General features: G+C 56.0%; 7 protein-coding genes and 1 non-coding gene across 8 annotated transcripts; 5 read left to right on the forward strand and 3 right to left on the reverse strand.

Annotated features, from left to right (window-relative positions):
* Window positions 1–19: 19 nt before the first annotated feature.
* On the forward strand, window positions 20–1409 carry BCV69DRAFT_232478 (ribonuclease HII; the record flags this gene model as incomplete). Its single annotated transcript, XM_025489838.1, has 3 exons — window positions 20–224; window positions 295–438; window positions 508–1409. Coding segments are annotated over 3 exons (1251 nt in total), but the record flags the coding sequence as incomplete, so codon positions are not given.
* Window positions 1410–1539: 130 nt separating this feature from the next.
* BCV69DRAFT_289091 (putative ARG4-arginosuccinate lyase) lies at window positions 1540–3189 on the reverse strand (the record flags this gene model as incomplete). The annotated part of the gene is made up of 2 exons (XM_025493659.1): window positions 1540–3031; window positions 3124–3189. The coding sequence occupies 2 exons, from the start codon at window positions 3187–3189 to the stop codon at window positions 1670–1672; spliced, it is 1428 nt and encodes a 475-aa protein (XP_025351361.1). The 3' UTR covers window positions 1540–1669.
* A 411-nt stretch (window positions 3190–3600) lies between these two features.
* On the forward strand, window positions 3601–6542 carry BCV69DRAFT_292043 (hypothetical protein). Its single transcript, XM_025493777.1, has 2 exons — window positions 3601–4071; window positions 4164–6542. The coding sequence occupies exons 1-2, from the start codon at window positions 3657–3659 to the stop codon at window positions 6182–6184; spliced, it is 2436 nt and encodes an 811-aa protein (XP_025351362.1). The 5' UTR covers window positions 3601–3656; the 3' UTR covers window positions 6185–6542.
* A 100-nt stretch (window positions 6543–6642) lies between these two features.
* On the reverse strand, window positions 6643–7073 carry BCV69DRAFT_22940 (hypothetical protein). Its single transcript, XM_025489830.1, has one exon. It carries the CDS (start codon window positions 7035–7037, stop codon window positions 6747–6749), a length of 291 nt encoding a protein of 96 aa, XP_025351363.1. The 5' UTR covers window positions 7038–7073; the 3' UTR covers window positions 6643–6746.
* On the reverse strand, window positions 6973–7076 carry BCV69DRAFT_t7. The gene has a single exon. It is a non-coding gene; the product is annotated as a tRNA-Gly (tRNA).
* A 143-nt stretch (window positions 7077–7219) lies between these two features.
* BCV69DRAFT_280096 (APG9-domain-containing protein) lies at window positions 7220–10750 on the forward strand. Its single transcript, XM_025491489.1, has 5 exons — window positions 7220–8181; window positions 8262–8440; window positions 8533–9030; window positions 9104–9647; window positions 9708–10750. Exons 1-5 carry the CDS (start codon window positions 7291–7293, stop codon window positions 10518–10520), a joined length of 2925 nt encoding a protein of 974 aa, XP_025351364.1. The 5' UTR covers window positions 7220–7290; the 3' UTR covers window positions 10521–10750.
* A 159-nt stretch (window positions 10751–10909) lies between these two features.
* Window positions 10910–14395, forward strand: BCV69DRAFT_310039 (hypothetical protein). Its single transcript, XM_025494759.1, has 2 exons — window positions 10910–11827; window positions 11915–14395. Exons 1-2 carry the CDS (start codon window positions 11397–11399, stop codon window positions 14193–14195), a joined length of 2712 nt encoding a protein of 903 aa, XP_025351365.1. The 5' UTR covers window positions 10910–11396; the 3' UTR covers window positions 14196–14395.
* Window positions 14396–15320: 925 nt separating this feature from the next.
* Window positions 15321–18716, forward strand: BCV69DRAFT_23026 (hypothetical protein). Its single transcript, XM_025489832.1, has 2 exons — window positions 15321–15918; window positions 16011–18716. Exons 1-2 carry the CDS (start codon window positions 15488–15490, stop codon window positions 18538–18540), a joined length of 2961 nt encoding a protein of 986 aa, XP_025351366.1. The 5' UTR covers window positions 15321–15487; the 3' UTR covers window positions 18541–18716.
* The last annotated feature ends 63 nt before the right edge of the window (window positions 18717–18779 follow it).

Raw genomic sequence — 18779 nt, forward strand, 5'->3', positions numbered from 1 at the left:
GGCATCTTCGCAGAGCCAGTCGCAGTCGCAGTCGCAGTCTCAGTCTCAGTCTGACTCGCAATCACAGGTAGATGCAGTCCTTGTGGCTTCCACACCGCCAGTGCCCTCTGTGCACGGCTCACCGCTGGTAGACAGCTACACGTATCAGTCACCAGTGCCATCGCAAGCAAGAGGCGTGCCGTGTATTTTGGGTGTAGATGAAGCAGGAAGAGGACCAGTACTTGGTGAGTCCATACTTTGTCCAACTCGCATGTGGAGCTGCCGACCGACTCCTCTCTCACCCCTATCGCACAGGCCCGCTCGTGTACGGTGTGGCATACTGCCCAGCCTCATTCTCAGATGAGCTCAAAGGCGTCGGCTTTGCAGACTCGAAGGCGCTCACTGCCGAGAGGAGGGATGCGCTACTTGCAGCGCTGATCAACCACCCCGACCAATTAGGTGAGTAGGTACGCAGGGAAGCTTCACCAAGGCAAAATGTTGCTCACCGTGCTTCCATCCCTCGATTAGGTTGGGCGACGCAGACCATGTCGCCTCAGGACATCTCAGCAGGAATGCTCCGCAAGCGCCCCTTCAACCTCAATCAGCAGTCCACAGAAGCCACTGTACATCTCATCCACTCAATTCTCTCCTCGGGTGTTGACATCTCCGAGATCTTCGTAGACACTGTCGGCGATCCAGCAACGTATTGCAAAACGCTGAAGTCCTTTTTCCCTCAGGCGAAGTACAAGCACATCGAGTGGACTGTGACGAGCAAGGCAGATGCCATCTACCCAATTGTTGGAGCGGCTAGTATCGCGGCAAAGGTGACGAGGGACAGATGGGTGGAAGACTGGAGATATGCCGAGAGTGTCGGTGATCAGTCCACGGCTGGAGAAACGCAGGCCGGGCCATCTACTTCAGCGCTCGAGGAGACGGCTCCTGCTTCCCCGACCAAGGGCTCCAAGAAGCGTAAGAAGCCCGACGCGCCCATCATCACAAGCGATACGCCCCACGCCTTCTGGCACGAATTCGGCTCTGGCTACCCGGGGGACCCCGGCACCGTTGCTTACCTGCAGCGGACAATCGATCCAGTCTTTGGCTGGCCAGGCGTGGTGAGGTTCAGTTGGGCCACGATCAAGACGCTGTTAGAGGAGAAGAGAACGGTGAAGGGCGCAGCCAGTAGTGCTGGCGCAACGAGGGCATCTAAAGCTGTCAACGGTGGCGCGGGACCAGCAACAATTGGGGATGCTGCAAACACAGTCGCCCCCTTTCTGACATCGACGGGCTCCCTGCCTCCCCCCGTCGGGCAGCCTAGGGGTTACAAGATCAAGTGGATCGATGAGCCTGCTCAGATCACGAGCTTCTTCGCTGCAAAAGGAGGGACACCCTCAAATGGTTCTTCAGCCGGCTCTGGAGATCCGGTTGCACTCGCTAGCTTGATGTGGAAGAGGAACGAGGAGAGTCTAAAGAAGGATAGAGTGGGACTGCGAAAGGAGCTGGGGCTTGCTAGTGTTGGGCCTGGGGGGATCTGCGGAGGGCTGTAAAGCGTGAGGCTGCGTTCTGATTCTTCACATTGTAACAGTAGTCACGATATCAACGCTGTCTATTCGGTCTATCGATGCAATTTTTGGCGATGACACTGATGTAAATCCCTGGCAAGACTCTTGCCCAATGACACGGTACTTTCTGCTCAAGCTCCCAACTGCGCCTCGATTCGGTCACACTGCTCCAGCACGGCCCTCTTGGAAGTACCACCAATGGCGTTCCTCCTCTCTACACTCTCGTCCATCTTCCAAACATCCTCTACGTCTTCTTCAAAGGCCGAGTTGAGCTTCTTGAGTTCCTCCAAGGTCAGATCGCTCAGCAGACACTTCTTCTCTTCTGAAAGTCGAACAGCAGAGCCAGAGACGTGGTGCGTCTCTCTGAAAGGAATGCCCTTGCGAACGAGATACTCTGCCAGGTCCGTGGCGAGCATGTCGGGGGTGAGGGCGGCGCGCATCTTTTCTGGGAAGATGTTCATGGTGGAAATCACACCCGTTGCGATTTGCAGGGAGCGCTGGATGGTCTCGACCGCGTCAAAGAGGGGCTCCTTGTCCTCTTGCAAGTCCTTGTTGTAGGTAGAGGGAATACCCTTGAGTGTCATCATCAGACCGCTCATCTGACCAAAGACACGTCCACTCTTTCCACGCAGAAGCTCCAGGGAGTCTGGGTTCTTCTTCTGGGGCATGATGGAGGAGCCGGTAGAGTAGGCGTCGCTCAGCTGAATGAAGCCAAACTCAGAAGTGGAGTAGATGATAAAGTCTTCGGCCATCTTGCTGATGTGGATCATGGTCAAGCTGGACCAGAACAGGAACTCGACGATGAAGTCTCGGTCTGAGACGGACTGCATCGAATTGAAGCCTACAGTCTTGAAACCGAGCTCCTTGGCGATGGCCTCCCTGTCCAGACCGGCAAAGGGGTTGCCCGCGAGAGGTCCCGAGCCGAGAGGAAGGACAGAGATTCGGGGCAGAAGATCGCGTAGCCTCGAGAGGTCAGAGATGAGGTTGGAGGCATGCGAGAGGAGGAGGTGGGACCATCGGATGGGCTGCGCTCGCTGCAGATGGGTGTAGCCGGGCATGAGGTGGTCAACCTCGACACGAGCTCGAGCAGTGATGACCTTGATGAGCTCAATGAGGAACTTCTCAGAGGCTGCAGCCTCATCGATGAGCCAAAGTCGTACATCTGTGGCTACCTGGTCGTTGCGGGATCGTCCAGTGTGCAGCTTTCCAGCAACGGGACCGATGAGCTCCTTGAGGCGGCGCTCATTGGCGGTATGAATATCCTCGTCATCGGCAGCAGCGACAAAGGTGCCATTCTTCCACTCCTCTCCGACCTTGCCGAGACCTTGGACGATCTGGTCCCTCTCCTGGGCGGTGAGGATGCCAGTTGCTACATTGGCGTTGGCGTAGGCGATGCTTCCCCGGATGTCTTGTGCCCACATGCGCTTGTCGTAGGAAAGTGACTCATTGTAGGCGTGCATCAAGGGGTCAACGGAGCCGCTGAAACGGCCACCCTGGTAAACGGAAGCGGGGAGTTGCTATCAGCTGTTTGGCTCGCAGGCACGCGCTTGGCGTGCAGCGTCTCGGTGCAGCAGCAGCTACTCACCCAAAGCTTCTTCTTCCTGAAGTCTTCACCCTCTCCTGCCTGAGCGTCTGCCTGACGCTTGCTCATGATGATGGTAAAAAGTGAAAGTCTGAGTGGGGCGACGATGTGTATGAGGTGGTATCACTTATCTTGCAGACGCGGGGTGCGAGGAAAACAGAGGCCTATCCCTTCTTCTTATACACCTCCTCTGACTTTTGAGATCTTCTCGCTACGCGCACGGCGCGGGAGGTGAGGGGAGGTCCAGGAAATGCAGGCCATGAGCGGAGTCTAAATTTTATCCGTCGAGGCAAGCTTAACCCGGGTGGCCCCTGCTCGGGTTGGGGACACGGGCTGGCGGACGGAAGGGGCCTCGTCAGCCGAGCGGGACGGCCGGGAGCGGAAGCAGATGAGCCGGCCCCGCATTGATATCACTCATCATAAGACGTGGGGGCCACCTCTCCCGCGTCTGATCTGTCTCTTGATCCATCCATTCATCCACTCATTCATCCACAAGCTACTATCCTTATAAAGTGCTCCCACTACCGCCACCCAGCATGGTCAAACTCACCAGCCTATCATGCCTGATAGGCTTCGTGACCCTCGCAGCCAATGCAGCACCCTCCGCACATATCGCTCCCTCAGCATCCTCAGATAAGCAGCTCAGCGCAGGTCGCAAGATCGTAGATGCCACTCCTCGTCACTACAATAGCAATGTCAAGTCTCACACATTCGTCGCTTACCCAGACAACAAGAGCATCGTCACCCGCGGGCTCCAGCCAGCGGATGCAGCCGTCAAGCTTGCTACCAGCCTGATAAGCGCAGCCAAGGGAGCGCCCAGCCACCGCTTCGAGGTCAGGGACGACTCCTACTTTGATGAGTCGCACGGGCTCCACCACATCTACCTCAAGCAGTCTATCCACGGACTTCCCATCCACAATGGTGGCCTTCATGCTGTTGTCTCCGAAAATGGTGAGTGACCCATCATTGATAAGCGGAGAGAGTACCTTTTAACCCACGTTCATCGCTGACGGCGGGTGCCCCTATCTGCTTCCGCTTCGCAGGCGAGGTCCTGAGTTATTCGCACAACCTCTACACTGGGCCGGAGCCAGAGCTGCCCAGCAATGCTGCTCCCCTGAGCACCTGTCAAGGCGCAGTCGCTGGCAAGCGCTCGCAGATGACCTTCACTGCGCCGACCGTCAACAGCGTGCTCAGCGCTGATGCCGCCCTCTATGGCTTCATGGCTGTCGCGAGCCCAGACCCAACTATGTCATTTGCCTTCTCGGAGGTAGCGCAGGCCAGCCACAAGGCATCGTATCTGTCGTCGCCCATCGATGCCATTCGGTCTCACAAGATCTCTGGCGTCCCCACCACGACTGGAGACATCGCAGCCAGCTTCGCTTACGTCCTTGACAGCAACGATTGCCTGTTACTGACTCATCGCTTCGAAGTTCCCATGGAGGACAACTGGTACGAGACCTATATTGACGCCCTGAGTGGCGAGGTTCGTACGGTAGTCGACTGGGTGTCCCCTGGAAGCGCCAGCAAATTCTCACTCGCCCGCCCAGACTTTTCTTCTTACGGGGCTCCTATCGTCAGCAAAGTAGAGCAAGGATTGAGGGCTGCCTTTGACAGCGTGCTGCACGTAGCCGATGAGGTCGTCGCCCAGCTCACTGCTCCCTCTGACGAGGAAGAAGAGACAAAGGAGCCCAGCTACCGCGTCTTCCAGTGGGGTGAGAATGATCCTTCTGAAGGCAAACGAAGTTACGAGAGCGCTCGCCACGATCCCGAGGTATCGCCCTTTGGTTGGCACGCCTTCCCTTCTAGTCGCAAGCCATTTGACGTCTCTAGCGACAAGGGTATCTACAAGGATGGCAACCTGACCAAGTTCAAGGACACCCGTGGCAACAACGTCTTTGTGTCGTGGGGCGGAAAGTCTAGCGATGACGCTTGGTCTCTGACCCTCCCTCGACCGCAGGGTGAGGTGATCAACGGATCGCGCCACTTTGGCTACCCATACCCCTGGCGCAAGTTTGACCTCGCCCACGAACCCCTCGACCCCAAGAACTACTCCCTGGCCAGTCAGACGCAGCTCTTCTACACCATCAACGAATACCACGACCTCCTTCACCACTACGGATTCGATGGCGCTGCCGGCAACGGAGAAGAGTACTCCGAAAAGGGCAAAGATGGAGATGCGATCATTGCCTTTGCTCAGTCTGCAGCTGGTCTGAACAATGCTGACATGGCCACTCCTCCCGATGGGTACAGAGGACGCATGAGGATGTACTCCTGGTCGGGTCAACCTATGCGTGACGGCTCGTTCGAGAGTGGTATTGTCCTGCACGAGTACACCCACTTCGTATCGACCCGTTTGACCGGAGGCCCGTCGGACTCTTCTTGCTTGGGCTATGGAGAAGCTGGTGGCATGGGCGAGGGATGGGGCGACATCATCGCCACCATGGCCCGAGATCGCAACGGCTCGACTCTAGCCTTTAGCATGGGTGAATGGGCCAGCAACCACACTGGCGGTATCAGGCGATGGCCATACTCCCGCAACATCACCCTCGACCCCGACACCTACGAGACTCTGAACAAGCCAGGCTACTGGGCAGTCCACCAGATCGGATCCGTCTGGGCCACCATTGTCCTCGATGTGGTCGACCATGCCATGGAGGAGCTGGGCTTCACCGCCGACCTCTTCCCTCCTGCCAAGGATGCCTCCAAGGAAGCCCACCACAAGTTCTACCTCTCGGAAGAAGAGTTGAGCTCGCTCCCCGGTGTCAAGCCGCGCAAGTCCAAGAAGCCCGTACCTCGCCACGGCAACACGCTACTGCTTCAGCTGCTCATTGACGGCATGAAGCTCCAACCTTGTCGACCGGACTTCCTCGCTGCGAGGGATGCCATAATAAAAGCCGATGAGATCCTCTCGGGTGGAGCTAACGAGTGCTTGTTGAAACACGCCTTCGCCAAGCGCGGGCTCGGTGCGGATGCACGCGTCATTGGCTCCACTCCTTGGGGTGGAGGCATTAGGACGAATGGACACGAGGTCCCGTCCTACTGTAATGGCACCCATCACAAGTAGATAGAGGGGAAAGCCCTGAGAGCATGACGTGTACAAGTAATGGTTCCATGCCTACCATGCTTTCCATGCTTTCCATGCTTACTATGCACAACTGCGCATTGTCCACCCTGCGCGTATCTATGACGTGTCAAGCCCATTAGATCTAGATTCATTCTGTAACAGTGTCATGTCCTACCATGCGAGTATGTATGGCTGTATGATCGTCAAGATGCCTAGGTCTACCATGCTACATTGCGCATTGCTCGCCATGCGCGTATCTATGGGACGTCGATCGTGCTGCGTCTACCCTGTCATATTCTGTACTGTCCACCCTGCACTCAATCCAAATTGTCTCGAAACCTCATTCCTCCTGTGACTGACGCCCGTTTGTGAGTCACCAACACCGTTGTGGCGATGAGGCGTAGCCAGACACGGAAAGGTCTGCAGCATGTCGCTACTGAGTAATACAGACCCTTCTGTTCTGGAAGTAGGGTCTGGGCCTGGGACCTTTCCGCCGGGACTCCGTCCGTGGACACTTTGTGCCTGATAAGTCATGCCGCTCAGTCGCTAGAGACGCTCCTGCTCAGCAGAGCCGGTAGGGAGGAGCGTGCCTGGTCTGAGACTGGTGGTAGCGCCCTGTAGTCCGTCGTACGTTCGCTGAAGGTGGCCGGCGGAGGCTGTAGCTGTTTTCTTCTACGGCAGGTAGCATCGATGCTGCAAAGTCTACATCTACCCTGTGACCTCCGCTCTTCAAGTTACCAGAGATGCCAACTTCGGTTGCAAAAAAGAACAAACAACAAAAAGCAATGTGCGCCAGGAGGGAATCGAACCCCCTTCTCACCGAGTTTCCAGGCTGTGAATTTGTAGTCCACATTCTTGGCAACGGTAAATTCTACCAATAAACCACTGGCGCATCTGGAATTTGGCGGTCAAACAACAACATATATACCGACTCGTGAACAACGTGCTGCATCATGGCGCTCGCGTGGCGCGTCCGTGCATTGCATCCGGTGGTTCAGCCACTCCGCACTGAGTCCCTTGTCATACTTTGCACAAGTGACACTCACTCCAGCGTTCACTTCACTTCAACCTGTTGATGAGCCAGTGAACTCCATTCAAGATTCCATATGGATCCGTTCGAGAGCGATCTGGAAGATGCGTCCGAGCAGATCCTCCAGGGCCGACAACCACCGGCTCTGACGCACATCCGCTCGCCCCCCTCCACCTCCTCGTCCAATGCCCAACCGGCGACTGCCACTCATCCGCCAGGTGGGAACGGGAATGGCTCTGACGAAGTCGAGGACCCATTCGGCATCGAACGTACAGACTCACCTATCCCTCCAGGAGGAGAGCGGCCTCGATCTCGGTCCTCTCGGGGAGCTTCGGTGACGGAAGCGGATGAGGAGGGTTCGGTTGGATCGCCCTCTGGTATCTTTGGAGGCGGCATCTCTCAGCGACCGAGGGACGTGACGCACACCTCGGCTTCGCAACTACTGTCTGGAAACGCAGACGTGGGACCATCAAGATATAGGGACCAGCCACCCTCAAGTAGACAAGGAGCTGTCAAGCTTGCCAGCATGGGGTCCACCAAGGTGGCTGATACCGAGCGGTCCCAAGACGAGCGTGACCCCTCCTCGGAAGAGGAATCGTCCCGGCTACTCGCCACAGTGGAGCAAGGCGACCATGCTCGCCCACTCTCGTCCCTCTCTTCTCGCACAAGCAAGTCTAATGCTTCACGCCGCTCAGAGAAGCGGAAAGCAGCCGGAAGCGAGAGCATAGCAACTCTCAAGGCTCTGGGACGTCGAATCGTACGCTCAGCACGACAGAATGAAGAGGAAGACGCTTCCTCACACAGGGCAAGAGGATCGGACAACGGGCCCATACGCCTTGAGTCTGCACCTGGAGAAGAAGGAAGCAGTGGAATCCTCAAGGGGAGGGCTTGGCGGAGGTTGAGCGAGAGGGAGAGGGCGCTGTGGATGTGGGCGAATGTGGAAGATCTAGACGACTTTCTGCGAGAGGTCAGTTGCAAATGTCAGGGCTTAGGTGTTCTCGACCTCTATGCTGACCACTACCTAGTCACTGCCATTCTTTGACCCAGCTGTATGCGTACTACACCGGCAAAGGGCTGGTCTGCATCGTGCTAACTCGCTCCTTGAACCTGCTTACCATAGCGTTTGTAATCGGGTTCTCGACGTTTCTTTTTGGCTGCGTTGACTATACAAGCATTCGACATGATGGTCAACTCAAGGAGGTCATCATCGAAGGCTGCGTCTCTCGGTGAGTTGACAAGTGAAGGACATAGGGCAGCATCTTCATCCTCACTGCACCGCTGACTACAGGCTCCTTGTACCCTTTGTCCTCTGATGCAGATTCTCGACGTGGACGATCCTGTCACTCATTGCTTTTGGCGTCGTATACTCCCTGCAAGTCGTCCGATTTGCCCTCAGTCTGAGTAGGCTTGGTACGATGCACCATTTCTTTCAGCATCTCCTGGACATCCCGGAAGCGGACATACAGACCATCCCCTGGCATCAAGTCGTCGCACGGTTGTCGAGTTTATTGTCTACTCACCCGATTGCCAGTCTGCCGACCGGCGAGGGAGAGCCTACCCAAAAGATCGATGTACACGAAGCTGCAAACCGACTGATGAGGCAGGACAACTACCTCATCGCGATGCTGAACCGCGATCTTCTTGACCTGGGTCTACCGCTGCCTGCAATGTTCGGCGTTGGGTCTTCCCCTCCGATCTTGACGAAGAGCTTGCTCTGGAACCTCAACTTCTGCCTGCTTGGCTTCTTGATTGATCAAGATGGTAACGTCAGGAGGCAATTTCTCAGCGATCGGCATCGGACTGAATTGATCGCAGGGTGAGCTGCAGAAAAAGACCAGTGCTACCGTCAGCTCTGCTGACCATCAGCGTTCCTCTCTCCTTGTCCGCAGTCTCAAGCGCCGCTTGATCTTCATGGCAGCCGTCAATGCCATCTTTGCACCCTTCATTATCATGTACATCATGCTATACTCCTTCTTCCGCTACTTTGAGGAGTATCACAAGAACCCGGCCTCTCTTGGCTCGCGGCAATATACCGAACTCGCTCGCTGGAAGTTTCGAGAATTCAACGAGCTACCACACCTGTTCCGGAAGAGATGTCATGCGTCGTACCCCTATGCCCAGAGATACGTGGAGCAGTTTCCGAAGGAGAGAAACGCGATCCTCGCCCGCTTCATCTCCTTCGTCGCTGGGTCCTTCGCAGCCGTTCTGGTACTTGCTGCAGTGATCGATCCGGATCTCTTCCTGCACTTTGAGATCACACCACAGCGCAATACTCTATTCTACATTGGTGTCTTCGGAGCTATCCTTGCTGGGGCAAGAGCTATGATCCCAGACGAGCGAGCCGTTTTTGAACCAGAGGTTTTGCTAGAGGGCGTCATCTTCTATACACATTACTGCCCCGAAGACTGGAAGGGAAGATTCCATTCTGCCGAGGTGAGTTCACAGTGGCGATTAGACGACATGGTGATCTGACATTGTGCTTGCCGTCCATAGGTCAACGCAGAATTCGGGAAGCTTTACAGCCTCAAGATCGGCATCTTCGTGATAGAAGTGCTTTCTGTCCTCGTGACACCGCTGGTACTTTTCTTTTCCCTACCGAATAACGCCCCAGCCATCATCGACTTCTTTAGGGAGTCTACTGTCCACGTTGAAGGTCTAGGCTACGTATGTAGCTTTGCAGTGTTCGACTTTGCTCGACACGGCAAGACGAATCCTCCAGACGAGACAAGAGGTGCGCCTGAAGGTCCGGATCTCCCTCATCGCGACAATCGAGAGAACAAGATGGAGCAGTCAGCCTTGCACTTCGCGGCTGCCAATGATTGGCAACCCGATCCGGCTTCAAGCTTATATCTATCTCGACTCCAAACACAATTTTGGCAGACGAACCAGCGAGGGGCCTCGAATCCAATGCAGTCAGGCCAACAGCATGTACCAACAAACGCCAGGGCCATTCTCGCTGGCTTCGCTTCATCCACAACAGAGTCTATGCTAGCACATCGGTCGCAGATGTACGAAGATGCCTTCGAGCGATCTATGTCTAGAGGTGAGAGGACAGCAAAGAGGGACCAAAGTCCGCGTCTCAACAAGGCGTCTACCGGGCCAAAAATATCAAATCATAAAACCGGCTCCCGCCGGGGCCTGCAGGTCGTGCGGGAGGGTGACGATGACAGCAGCGTCCTGTCTAGCGTTGGAGACTTTGCAGACCCAGTGGCCGATATGCGGCAGGAACAGGAACGGAGGCGGCTTAGGGCCGATGACGGAGCGCTCCCACGTTCCTTGCGGCAGCATCTAGACTCCGTCTTATGACCGCGCCAGTGATCGAAAGTCAGACTTGTGAGATGTTACGGCCCGAATGGTATGTGGTCTCTGTGGAAGTGCGTCGATGCTAGTGCAATAGTAATGCCACGGCACAAAGTCCGAAGGTTCCTCCCTCAGCTATGTCTCTGTTGAAACGGGCCGAGTCACGGCGTCAATGGCGAATGTGCCAACAACTACATGCTCACCTGGAGGCCGGGTTATCTGGCGATACGGCCGACCGCCACATGCGTTCGAGGAGTTATGCGCGTGGCGTGACTTGGCGCATCGCCTCGCCGTGGGAGCTGCCATCCCTTGCTCCGGTGCCCGCACTCGATCTCACCACTTTCTTCCTCCGCTTGCCACGAATGTTCTAGGTTTGCTACTCCGCCCGGGGAAAGCACCACACTTCTACCTCTGAGCCGCTACGCACCAGTCAGACGCCGTCGCATTTTACCAACACTCCGCCCGCCCGCTAAGGTGACTCAGGCACACTCGGCCCGTCGTCCAGCCCTGACAGCATGGATGGCCAGGTGCATTGTCCCGTCCCGCACACCCGGGACCTTTGGGTGAAAGTTACTTCGGACAAAGCGACCCTGGATAGTCCGAGGATGAACGGCTACTATCCACTGAACTGTATTCATCCACCGCTGCAGATTCTTCTCGTCATTGCTCTCTACACAGGGCTGGACGATCTCTTGCTTTGTACTCGGCTTCGCATTTTCCTCTTCCTCTCACGACTTCGTCTCAACCTCTCTCACTCCTTCATAACATTTGCGACTTTGTCACTTTCTAGTGATTCCACAGGACCCTCTGCTGCCATCTCCTTTCTTCGCTAATCTCGAGACTAGGCTCGGACAATCGCGGACCGGGCCTGGTTGACGTGCGATGGGCCAATCCGTGTCAACATACACGACGTATGCTGACTACAGACCCGATGTCGGCGTCATCGCCGGACACCCGCACAAACCCTTTCCCTCGAATATCACGGCAGGTCTTGCGCAGGACCCGCCCAGCGCAGCAGCGCTACAGAGTCTTTCAGACTTCATGAGATTGTTCTTCTATGTCCCCCTGACCCCAAGTATCTACATTGCTTTTTTCACCGGACTCATCTATCTCGGTCTTCTGATCATTGCAGCGGCAGCTATTGGCGTCTATCGCTGGAGGCGAGGGCAATTCTGGATCCTTCGTCTGGAAAGGCGAGCCAGAGGTCTGTACATCGTCCCCAATGCCCTCAACGCTTTTCTACTATTCGAGCTGTCTTTCTGCCTGTCATGGGGTGTCTATGGAATTGGAGCCTTTCAGTCCTACAGGGTCGAGTGAGTAAGGATGACCCGCAACGAGGGGAAGTGGACATAGGTGGTCAGCGAGGCTCCACTCTAACGGTCTCTACACTTTGCCCACAGGAACTGGTTCTTTATTCGTAAATTAGAAGCTATCAGTCTTCACTGCTGGTTTCCACTCTACCTTGGGATTCTCAGCGCTGCCGTGGGCTCCTTCTTCTCTGTACCGGGTGCTCTCGATCCCGGAAGTAATGCCGCTCATATCCACAACATCATGCGTCGTCCGTGGGTCATCAACACAATTACCATTGGACTTCCGTTGGGTCTCATAGCATGCATCGTGCCTCTTTGCGTCTTAGCACAGCTCTCTCGCACACGTCAGATCGATCACTACCGCGACTTTGCCGACCGCATCGAAGGCAGTATTACGTCAAGTAACCTTGATGGCGTTAGCCTCAGTACCACGTTGGTACAGGCGTACCTGCAAGAGGCAAGCGATCTTTGGAGCGAAAGTGCGCAAAATACATGGACCAGGGCAGGGTGGAGTGTCTGGAACGCCTTTTATTGCTTCCTGTTCCTCTTCTACAGTATTGCCGGAGGTTGGATGCTCATCGTCGTGAAACGTCAAGTCGAAGCCTCGAAGGCGATCGTAGACAAGGAGGAACGGTATCACAGGGAGCTCGTAGTAGCGCACCAGGACGAGCCAAGTGCTCTGCTGTTCCAGCCTCTCCTCAGTCCAGGGGCTACTGTACCACCGACCAGCCCTCGCACGGCGAGCCAATTCAGCAGCAAGCACAGTCCGTCTCTTGCCGCAACAGCCATCTCCTCACCGTCGACGGCGTACTCCCCTCTACAAAGTGAGAAGAGGTATTTGCAAAGCGACGATGTCGAGGCGACAGCGGCAGCCAGCCCGGAGCACACTCTGCTTTCGCCTCTGCCGCCGCCGCAGCCAGTGGAATCACAACCAGCCCCGCCTTCTGCAGCTGTATTACGCTGGAGGTATCTTCGCCGCTGCTACCGGTCTTTGGTCATCATGTACGCGGGCATTATTGCCGTGCTAGGGATCTCCATTGGTACAGGAGGCTTCCTCGCTGCCTCTATCACGCGTGAATGGCTCGCAGGTCCCTATGAATCGGCTTACGTCCTGGGCGTCTACGTGCTACTACAAACCTGGACTCGCGTTGTCTTCGGATCAATCACTCTTGGCGCCGTCGTGTTCCGATCTTTTGACCATTCCGCAATGGGCGGAGCATCCGCAGAAGCCATCAGCGAAAAAAGAGAAGGTACTACCACTGCCAATGGACGAGGTCTCAGTACAAGCGAGGCTCACCATGGAATTAGCACAGGGGTGGATAGTGTGAGCTCTACCACTTCGCCCCACCGCGTCTTACAGGACCCGGCGACCTCGGACCTGGCTTCAGTACCAGAGAATGCTACCATGAGTCTTCCTGCCGTGAGCTCCATGGAGGAGGTAGCGACTAGCGGCAGCTGCCACGCGTTATTGACTGAGCCGATGTCGCCGGCTACAGACTCAGGAGCTGCCTCGGCTCCATCGACCTCGGCTTCGACTTCGGCTCTTCAAGAGGGCCATGTGTACAATGCCGGGGCGAGCAGCCTAGAGTACACCACGACGTCCCCACTGTTGTCACGACGATCCGTTAGCAATGCTCTCGCGTCACTGGCTCTTTCGCAAAGCACAAGGTCAGCTAGTATGGGAAAGCTTGATGTCCTTCCCCGACCATCATCTAGTCAATCTCTGCAGCTTCTAGCGATGCAAAAGTGTGACTCCAGGGCACGTCGCTTCTCAGCCTCGGCGCCTCCCCCCAATCGTCCTCTACCTACCCCCGTCCCACGATCCGACAGAAGGCCAGGAAGCGCATCGAGTACCAGCAGTACTGTCACCAACAGACAAAGACAAGCGAGCCACAGCACTTCACTAGCACAGAGGCGTGCTAGTGCCAATGCAGAGCTTGCTTCCTCAGCACGCCTTCTGCAGCTCTCTGCAGCCTTGGAGAGCAGGCGTGACAGCTGTCGCATTGCGCCGGAGTACACGCCCGCAGACAGGACGGGCTGGCGCTCCTTAGTCTCCGAGGACTGTCTGGGGAATGCTGCTTCCCCTTTTCAGGCAGGCTGGAACGGTTTTGCTCAACCTGCGGCCTGTGAACAGAGTGGCTGCGCGGACGCAGCTCAAGAGTCAGCGACGCAGCAGCTGGCAACGACGGCGAACCCTGTTCCGCCTTCTCCTGCCGCTACGAACGCCAGCTCTGACGAGGTCGACCACCTGTCTGAGCTGATTCCACGTTCAGCTTTGACGGCGAGAGCTAATCCATCGAAGCATCATGCACGTTCGTCGTCATCACCTCCCGACTCGCCCGTTGATGGCGAGGCCTTTCACTTCGAGTAGAAGACTCCATAGAGTTTCCATTAGAATGCCGCGATAGATTTCCCTCAGCTTTCGCTCAGCCTCGTCATTGGTGCCGAGATTATCGCAGAAACCCACTTATTATACCCCACTTGGTCCGCTCTCCCTTTGGCGGAGAACGCAGCACATTGTACATTGCCTTATACTCAGCTGCGAATATGCATGTTTGTCATCCTTCATCCGTTCTGTATGACTTTCACGCCTCGGTCGATGCCGACGTGGACTTTGCGTGTATTCCCAGAAGACTAGAGCACTTTTGCAAGTATCATCTACTGCTTGTAACGTCTTTCGGGCCTGGCCAGCCTGACTTCCAATTTGTTATGACCGAGGTAGCGATCCCACGGTGTACGCAGGCTGTGACGTCGAAGATCATCCTGAATTGAACTTTTGGGCCATTCTCTAATGCCCTACGTTCCTGCATGCTCATTAGAGCGTCTTCTACTGGGCGCAAGCCACCTCGAGACCACCTTGAGCCATGCCCCTGCTTGCGTTCCCTATCCGTCTGCAACCCATCGACCTTTCCCACGCGAGATGTCATCACCGCCCCCATCGGACTCGGTAGCGGGGACTTGTTCCCCATCCAAGCGAGCGACGAATGTGCCTGGCGGTGTCTCACGCGGTGTCAGGCGGGGCGCGCAGGGGGCCAGATGCGTCTGCCATCGACAATTGGTGAGGCGCATTCCACGCATTCCATGCATGTTGAGGCATTCTAGAAGCCCAGACGCCGCGTGGCCTCGGCATCAATCAGAGTCTCACTGCCTCTATCTCGGCGTCGGGGTCCGGCTGCTGCTCATTGCAGGCTATCAGCCACCTTTTCATAGCAACCGATGGAAAGGACCAAAAGCGCTCGTCTACCCCGCCAATCGTCGCCTGACACGCAGGCGGGGTTTAGGTCAGCGTCGGTATAGTCCACAGCTACGGGTCCCATCTCTCCTCTGAACCAACCCGGCCAGGTGGGTTGTGTTCGAATCTGAGACTGAATAGTATCGAAGGGCAGCTCAGGAGGGGGTAGCACACGATGGTGGAGTTCGTGCCATACTGGTTGGGCTACCTAGTCTCCCTCCTCATCTCGGCCGCTTTATACTACCATCATTACCACTACTGGACTTGCTTCCCTGCACACATTTGTTACGCTCTACCTCCTTCGACACGCCCTTGCATCCTTTCTCGAATCACGCTCCGAAGCTCTCCAACCTTTGCCAGGGAGGACCGCCTTTGTGACTAGTTTGTGACCTTCGGCATCATCTGGCTAGAGGAGGGAGCTGCGACCCGCAATGGGCCAGCAAACGTCCCCCTGGAGCTTCCATGATGACTATGCTCTTGTCCAGCCGGTCGCAGGCCAATCTGGGCACGGTCACTTCCCTCCTCAGATACTTCTTGCCCTGATACAAGACCCACCTAGCCCTGCCGCTCTTCAAGAGCTACTGGACTTCATGTCTGGCTTCTTCTATCTGCGGCTCACTCGCGCATTCTACATAGGCTTCGTAGTAGGTCTCTCGATCCTAGCGGTGACGGTACTGACGGGTCTCGGCGTCTGCGCCCATCGTCTGAAGCAGCGGAAGCTTTGGTTCCTGCGCTTTGAACGGCGGGCCAGGGGATTGTACATTGTTCCAAATGCTCTCAATGCCTTTATGCTATGTGAGATCTCCTTCGGAGTAGCATGGATTCTCTATGGCACGAACATCTATTTGGCATATGCTAAGAGGTGAGTAAAGCACTTGACAGGTTGCAACAACACCACCCACAGCAATCGTCACTAACGGTGGCTCATCGTACTTGGTCTGTATACTTCTGCAGATATACCTGGTTCCACACACAGTTGGAGGCTTTTGGCATTTTCCTCTGGTTCTCTCTGTACCTCGGAGTCCTCTGCGCCGCTGTGGGTTCTTTTTTCTCGGTGCCCGGCGCACTCGACGGAGGCAGTGGATCCGCACCGACGCTCTTCCATCAAATCATGGGCCGCCCTATGGTCATCAACACTATCTCAGTAGGACTCCCGGTTCTCCTGCTCTCGTTCCTGACACCGGTCTGTGTCTTAGCCCAGAAAGCTCGCACTAGGCAATACAATCATTTTGGAGACTTTGCCAGTAGGATCGAGGACACCATCACCACCGACAGCCTGACAAGTGCCTCGGCGCTGTCGTACTTGTCCGAAGCGAGTCTGATCTGGAGTCAGAGTGCGGAGCAGCGGTGGACCTCCATTGGCTTCGCTGGTTGGGCCGCCTTTTATGGTGTCTTGCTAATTTACTATCTGGTCACCGGCGGCTATATGCTGCTTGTCATTAAGAGGCAGGTCGATGCCTCCAAAGTGCTGGTAGACAAGGAACAGCATTTCCAGCAGAGTCTATTGGCTCAGTCCCAGCCCGCAGTTCCTTCTCCAGTGCCGGAAGAAGTCCCGCGCTTGGATTGCGATGTAGAAAGCCCGGCAACTTCCGATTCGTCGTCGCCCTCAACACTCTATTCTTCGCCTCAGACAGAGAAGAAGATAATCTCTGACTCTGATATAGAGGCCTCGGCCGCGGCGGTCACACTAAAAACAAGCGTTGCAAGTCCGGCGTCCAAAAGGGAGTCTTTACCGATCCCCCAGCAGACCACACAAAGCGTTCGTCCAGCATCACGCTTGCAACGGGACTCCGCCCTGGTACTGCGCTGGAAGTACCTCCGCCGGTGCTACAACACCTTGCTGCTGATGTTTGTGGGCATTGCGGCTGTCGTGGGCGTCGCCATCGCTACAGCCACATGGTACGCTGGCTTTACCACTTCGGCCTGGCTGGAAGGACCCGACTCGGCAGCGTACAATCTGGGTGCCTTCGCCTTGGTTGTCACTTGGGCTCGTGTCCTCTTCGGCACAGCAACCGTAGGAGCTGTGTGCTTCCGGTTCTTCGATAATGCAGAAGCCAAGGGATCCTCAAGGGAGAACAGTAATCGTAGAGAGAGCCAAGGAGCGGGAACAGAGAACAGAAATAGAGACTCCTTGAGAAGAGACACAATGTCTCTCGGTGCAAGCAATCCTCCACGACAGAGGGAAATGTCAGCCCCACTCGACTTTGTACGCTCCCGTCTGGCATCGGTGCCCGAAATCTTTGCGCCTCAACAAAGCAATGTCCTGGAAAGTCCAACGACGAGCCGCAGAGGGGTGCTGTTCGAACTGGCCTCGCCGACCGCAAGTACTGGTGGGATCATGATGTTGCCATCTGAAGAGACCAAGGCCGCTTCGAGCTCGTCCGAGACGCCTGCAAAGACAGCCAAGCGGATCTTGAGCAATATGGCACGTTCGCCCTCTAAATCTTCTGATAGGAGAGGCCGGAGTGACTTTGCTACAACGAGCTTTCCTCAGGATGTCACACGAGGTACCATCGAGGAGGACGACATCGATGACGTTCCAGTCTATAAAACAAGCAGCCAGATTCTGTATCCATACGGCTACCCAGCCTCCCCCCCTTCGGCTTACGACCCTGAGAGGCGCCGTGCATCGTTCGCACCAGGTCCACCGCCTGATCGAGCTCTGCCGACACCGGTCCAACGTGACAGCAAGCGGCCGGAGAGCGCGGGAAGCAGCAGTAGTAGCATGACATTCTCGCCAGATCGGAGGAGAAGCAGTGCTACGGGCATGACCCTCCGAGGCAGGAACAGCATCACTGCGCAGGGGCAGAGGCGCGCGAGTGTTCACGCAGACCTGACTTCCTCGTCCAATCCCTCATTGCCCTCGTTTGGGCCACCTCAAGGACGCCGCAGAAGCTCACGGAGTGGCACAGAGGCTTCGTCACCGGCCAAACCAGGTGCCAGCAACGCACTCGCCCTCGAAGGCGTACTAGCACCTGCTGCTTTCTCATCTCCTTCCCCAGCACCTCTCTTCCGGACCGATTGGAATGGCTTCACTGAAAAGACTTTTTTGGGCCACCAGGGCGGTTTGAGTCCACCGCCGCCTAAGCGACCTCAAGCTCCTGCAATGACCACAAATTCATCACAAACGCGTCGGAAGCGCTCCTCGCGCACATCCCCTCCCACGACCGCAAGTAGCGACGACACTGACTCTCAATTCCGCTTGACACCTGGAGAGGACGGCTTGATGACTCAAACAATGAAGTCTGAATCAGGTTCTTCGAGTCCAGACAGAGCCTCTCCGTCTGCAAAGCGCAAGCACAGGTCACGAGCAAGCCCGCCGGCCCCAAGTTCGCCTACGAAAGGATCTGCAAAGAGCGCCCTGGAGAAGGGGGCCTCTATGCCTCTCGAGTCACCTGTTGACGGAGAAGCTCGACAGCCAGTCACTGATACCCCAGAGGAGAAGGCAACCGACAGCGCCAATTCTTCGTACCACTTCTCTTGAATCGGAGTTCATCCTGTATCATGTTGAGCACACCACGCCTTCGTGGGCCACATCGTCGAGCAAGCGTGCGATTGTCGGCCCCCATCTTGTCCGGTCTGCCATGCTCGTTACCCCAATTGGCTATTTCTTCTGACTTGTACTTTATTGCGCTTCCACTTCGTCTTCCGCTCTCTTTCTGATGCCCACACGTCCATTCCACAATTTTCGATACAATACACACTTGACTCTCATCGCGAGCG

This window comes from Pseudomicrostroma glucosiphilum (genome assembly GCF_003144135.1).
Source record: "Pseudomicrostroma glucosiphilum strain MCA 4718 unplaced genomic scaffold BCV69scaffold_1, whole genome shotgun sequence".
Classification (NCBI taxonomy): domain Eukaryota; kingdom Fungi; phylum Basidiomycota; class Exobasidiomycetes; order Microstromatales; family Microstromataceae; genus Microstroma; species Microstroma glucosiphilum.

What these genes read in the sequence shown, in the direction of transcription:
- BCV69DRAFT_292043 (XM_025493777.1), top strand. Translation starts at nt 3,657, where the DNA reads ATGGTCAAACTCACCAGCCTATCATGCCTGATAGGCTTCGTGACCCTC. An exon ending in TGCTGTTGTCTCCGAAAATG is followed by an intron (nt 4,072 to 4,163) that starts GTGAGTGACCCA and finishes TCCGCTTCGCAG; the next exon opens with GCGAGGTCCTGAGTTATTCG.
- BCV69DRAFT_22940 (XM_025489830.1), bottom strand. Translation starts at nt 7,037, where the DNA reads ATGTGGACTACAAATTCACAGCCTGGAAACTCGGTGAGAAGGGGGTTC.
- BCV69DRAFT_280096 (XM_025491489.1), top strand. Translation starts at nt 7,291, where the DNA reads ATGGATCCGTTCGAGAGCGATCTGGAAGATGCGTCCGAGCAGATCCTC. An exon ending in CGGACTGAATTGATCGCAGG is followed by an intron (nt 9,031 to 9,103) that starts GTGAGCTGCAGA and finishes CCTTGTCCGCAG; the next exon opens with TCTCAAGCGCCGCTTGATCT. An exon ending in GAAGATTCCATTCTGCCGAG is followed by an intron (nt 9,648 to 9,707) that starts GTGAGTTCACAG and finishes TGCCGTCCATAG; the next exon opens with GTCAACGCAGAATTCGGGAA.
- BCV69DRAFT_310039 (XM_025494759.1), top strand. Translation starts at nt 11,397, where the DNA reads ATGGGCCAATCCGTGTCAACATACACGACGTATGCTGACTACAGACCC. An exon ending in TTTCAGTCCTACAGGGTCGA is followed by an intron (nt 11,828 to 11,914) that starts GTGAGTAAGGAT and finishes CTTTGCCCACAG; the next exon opens with GAACTGGTTCTTTATTCGTA.
- BCV69DRAFT_23026 (XM_025489832.1), top strand. Translation starts at nt 15,488, where the DNA reads ATGGGCCAGCAAACGTCCCCCTGGAGCTTCCATGATGACTATGCTCTT. An exon ending in TATTTGGCATATGCTAAGAG is followed by an intron (nt 15,919 to 16,010) that starts GTGAGTAAAGCA and finishes ATACTTCTGCAG; the next exon opens with ATATACCTGGTTCCACACAC.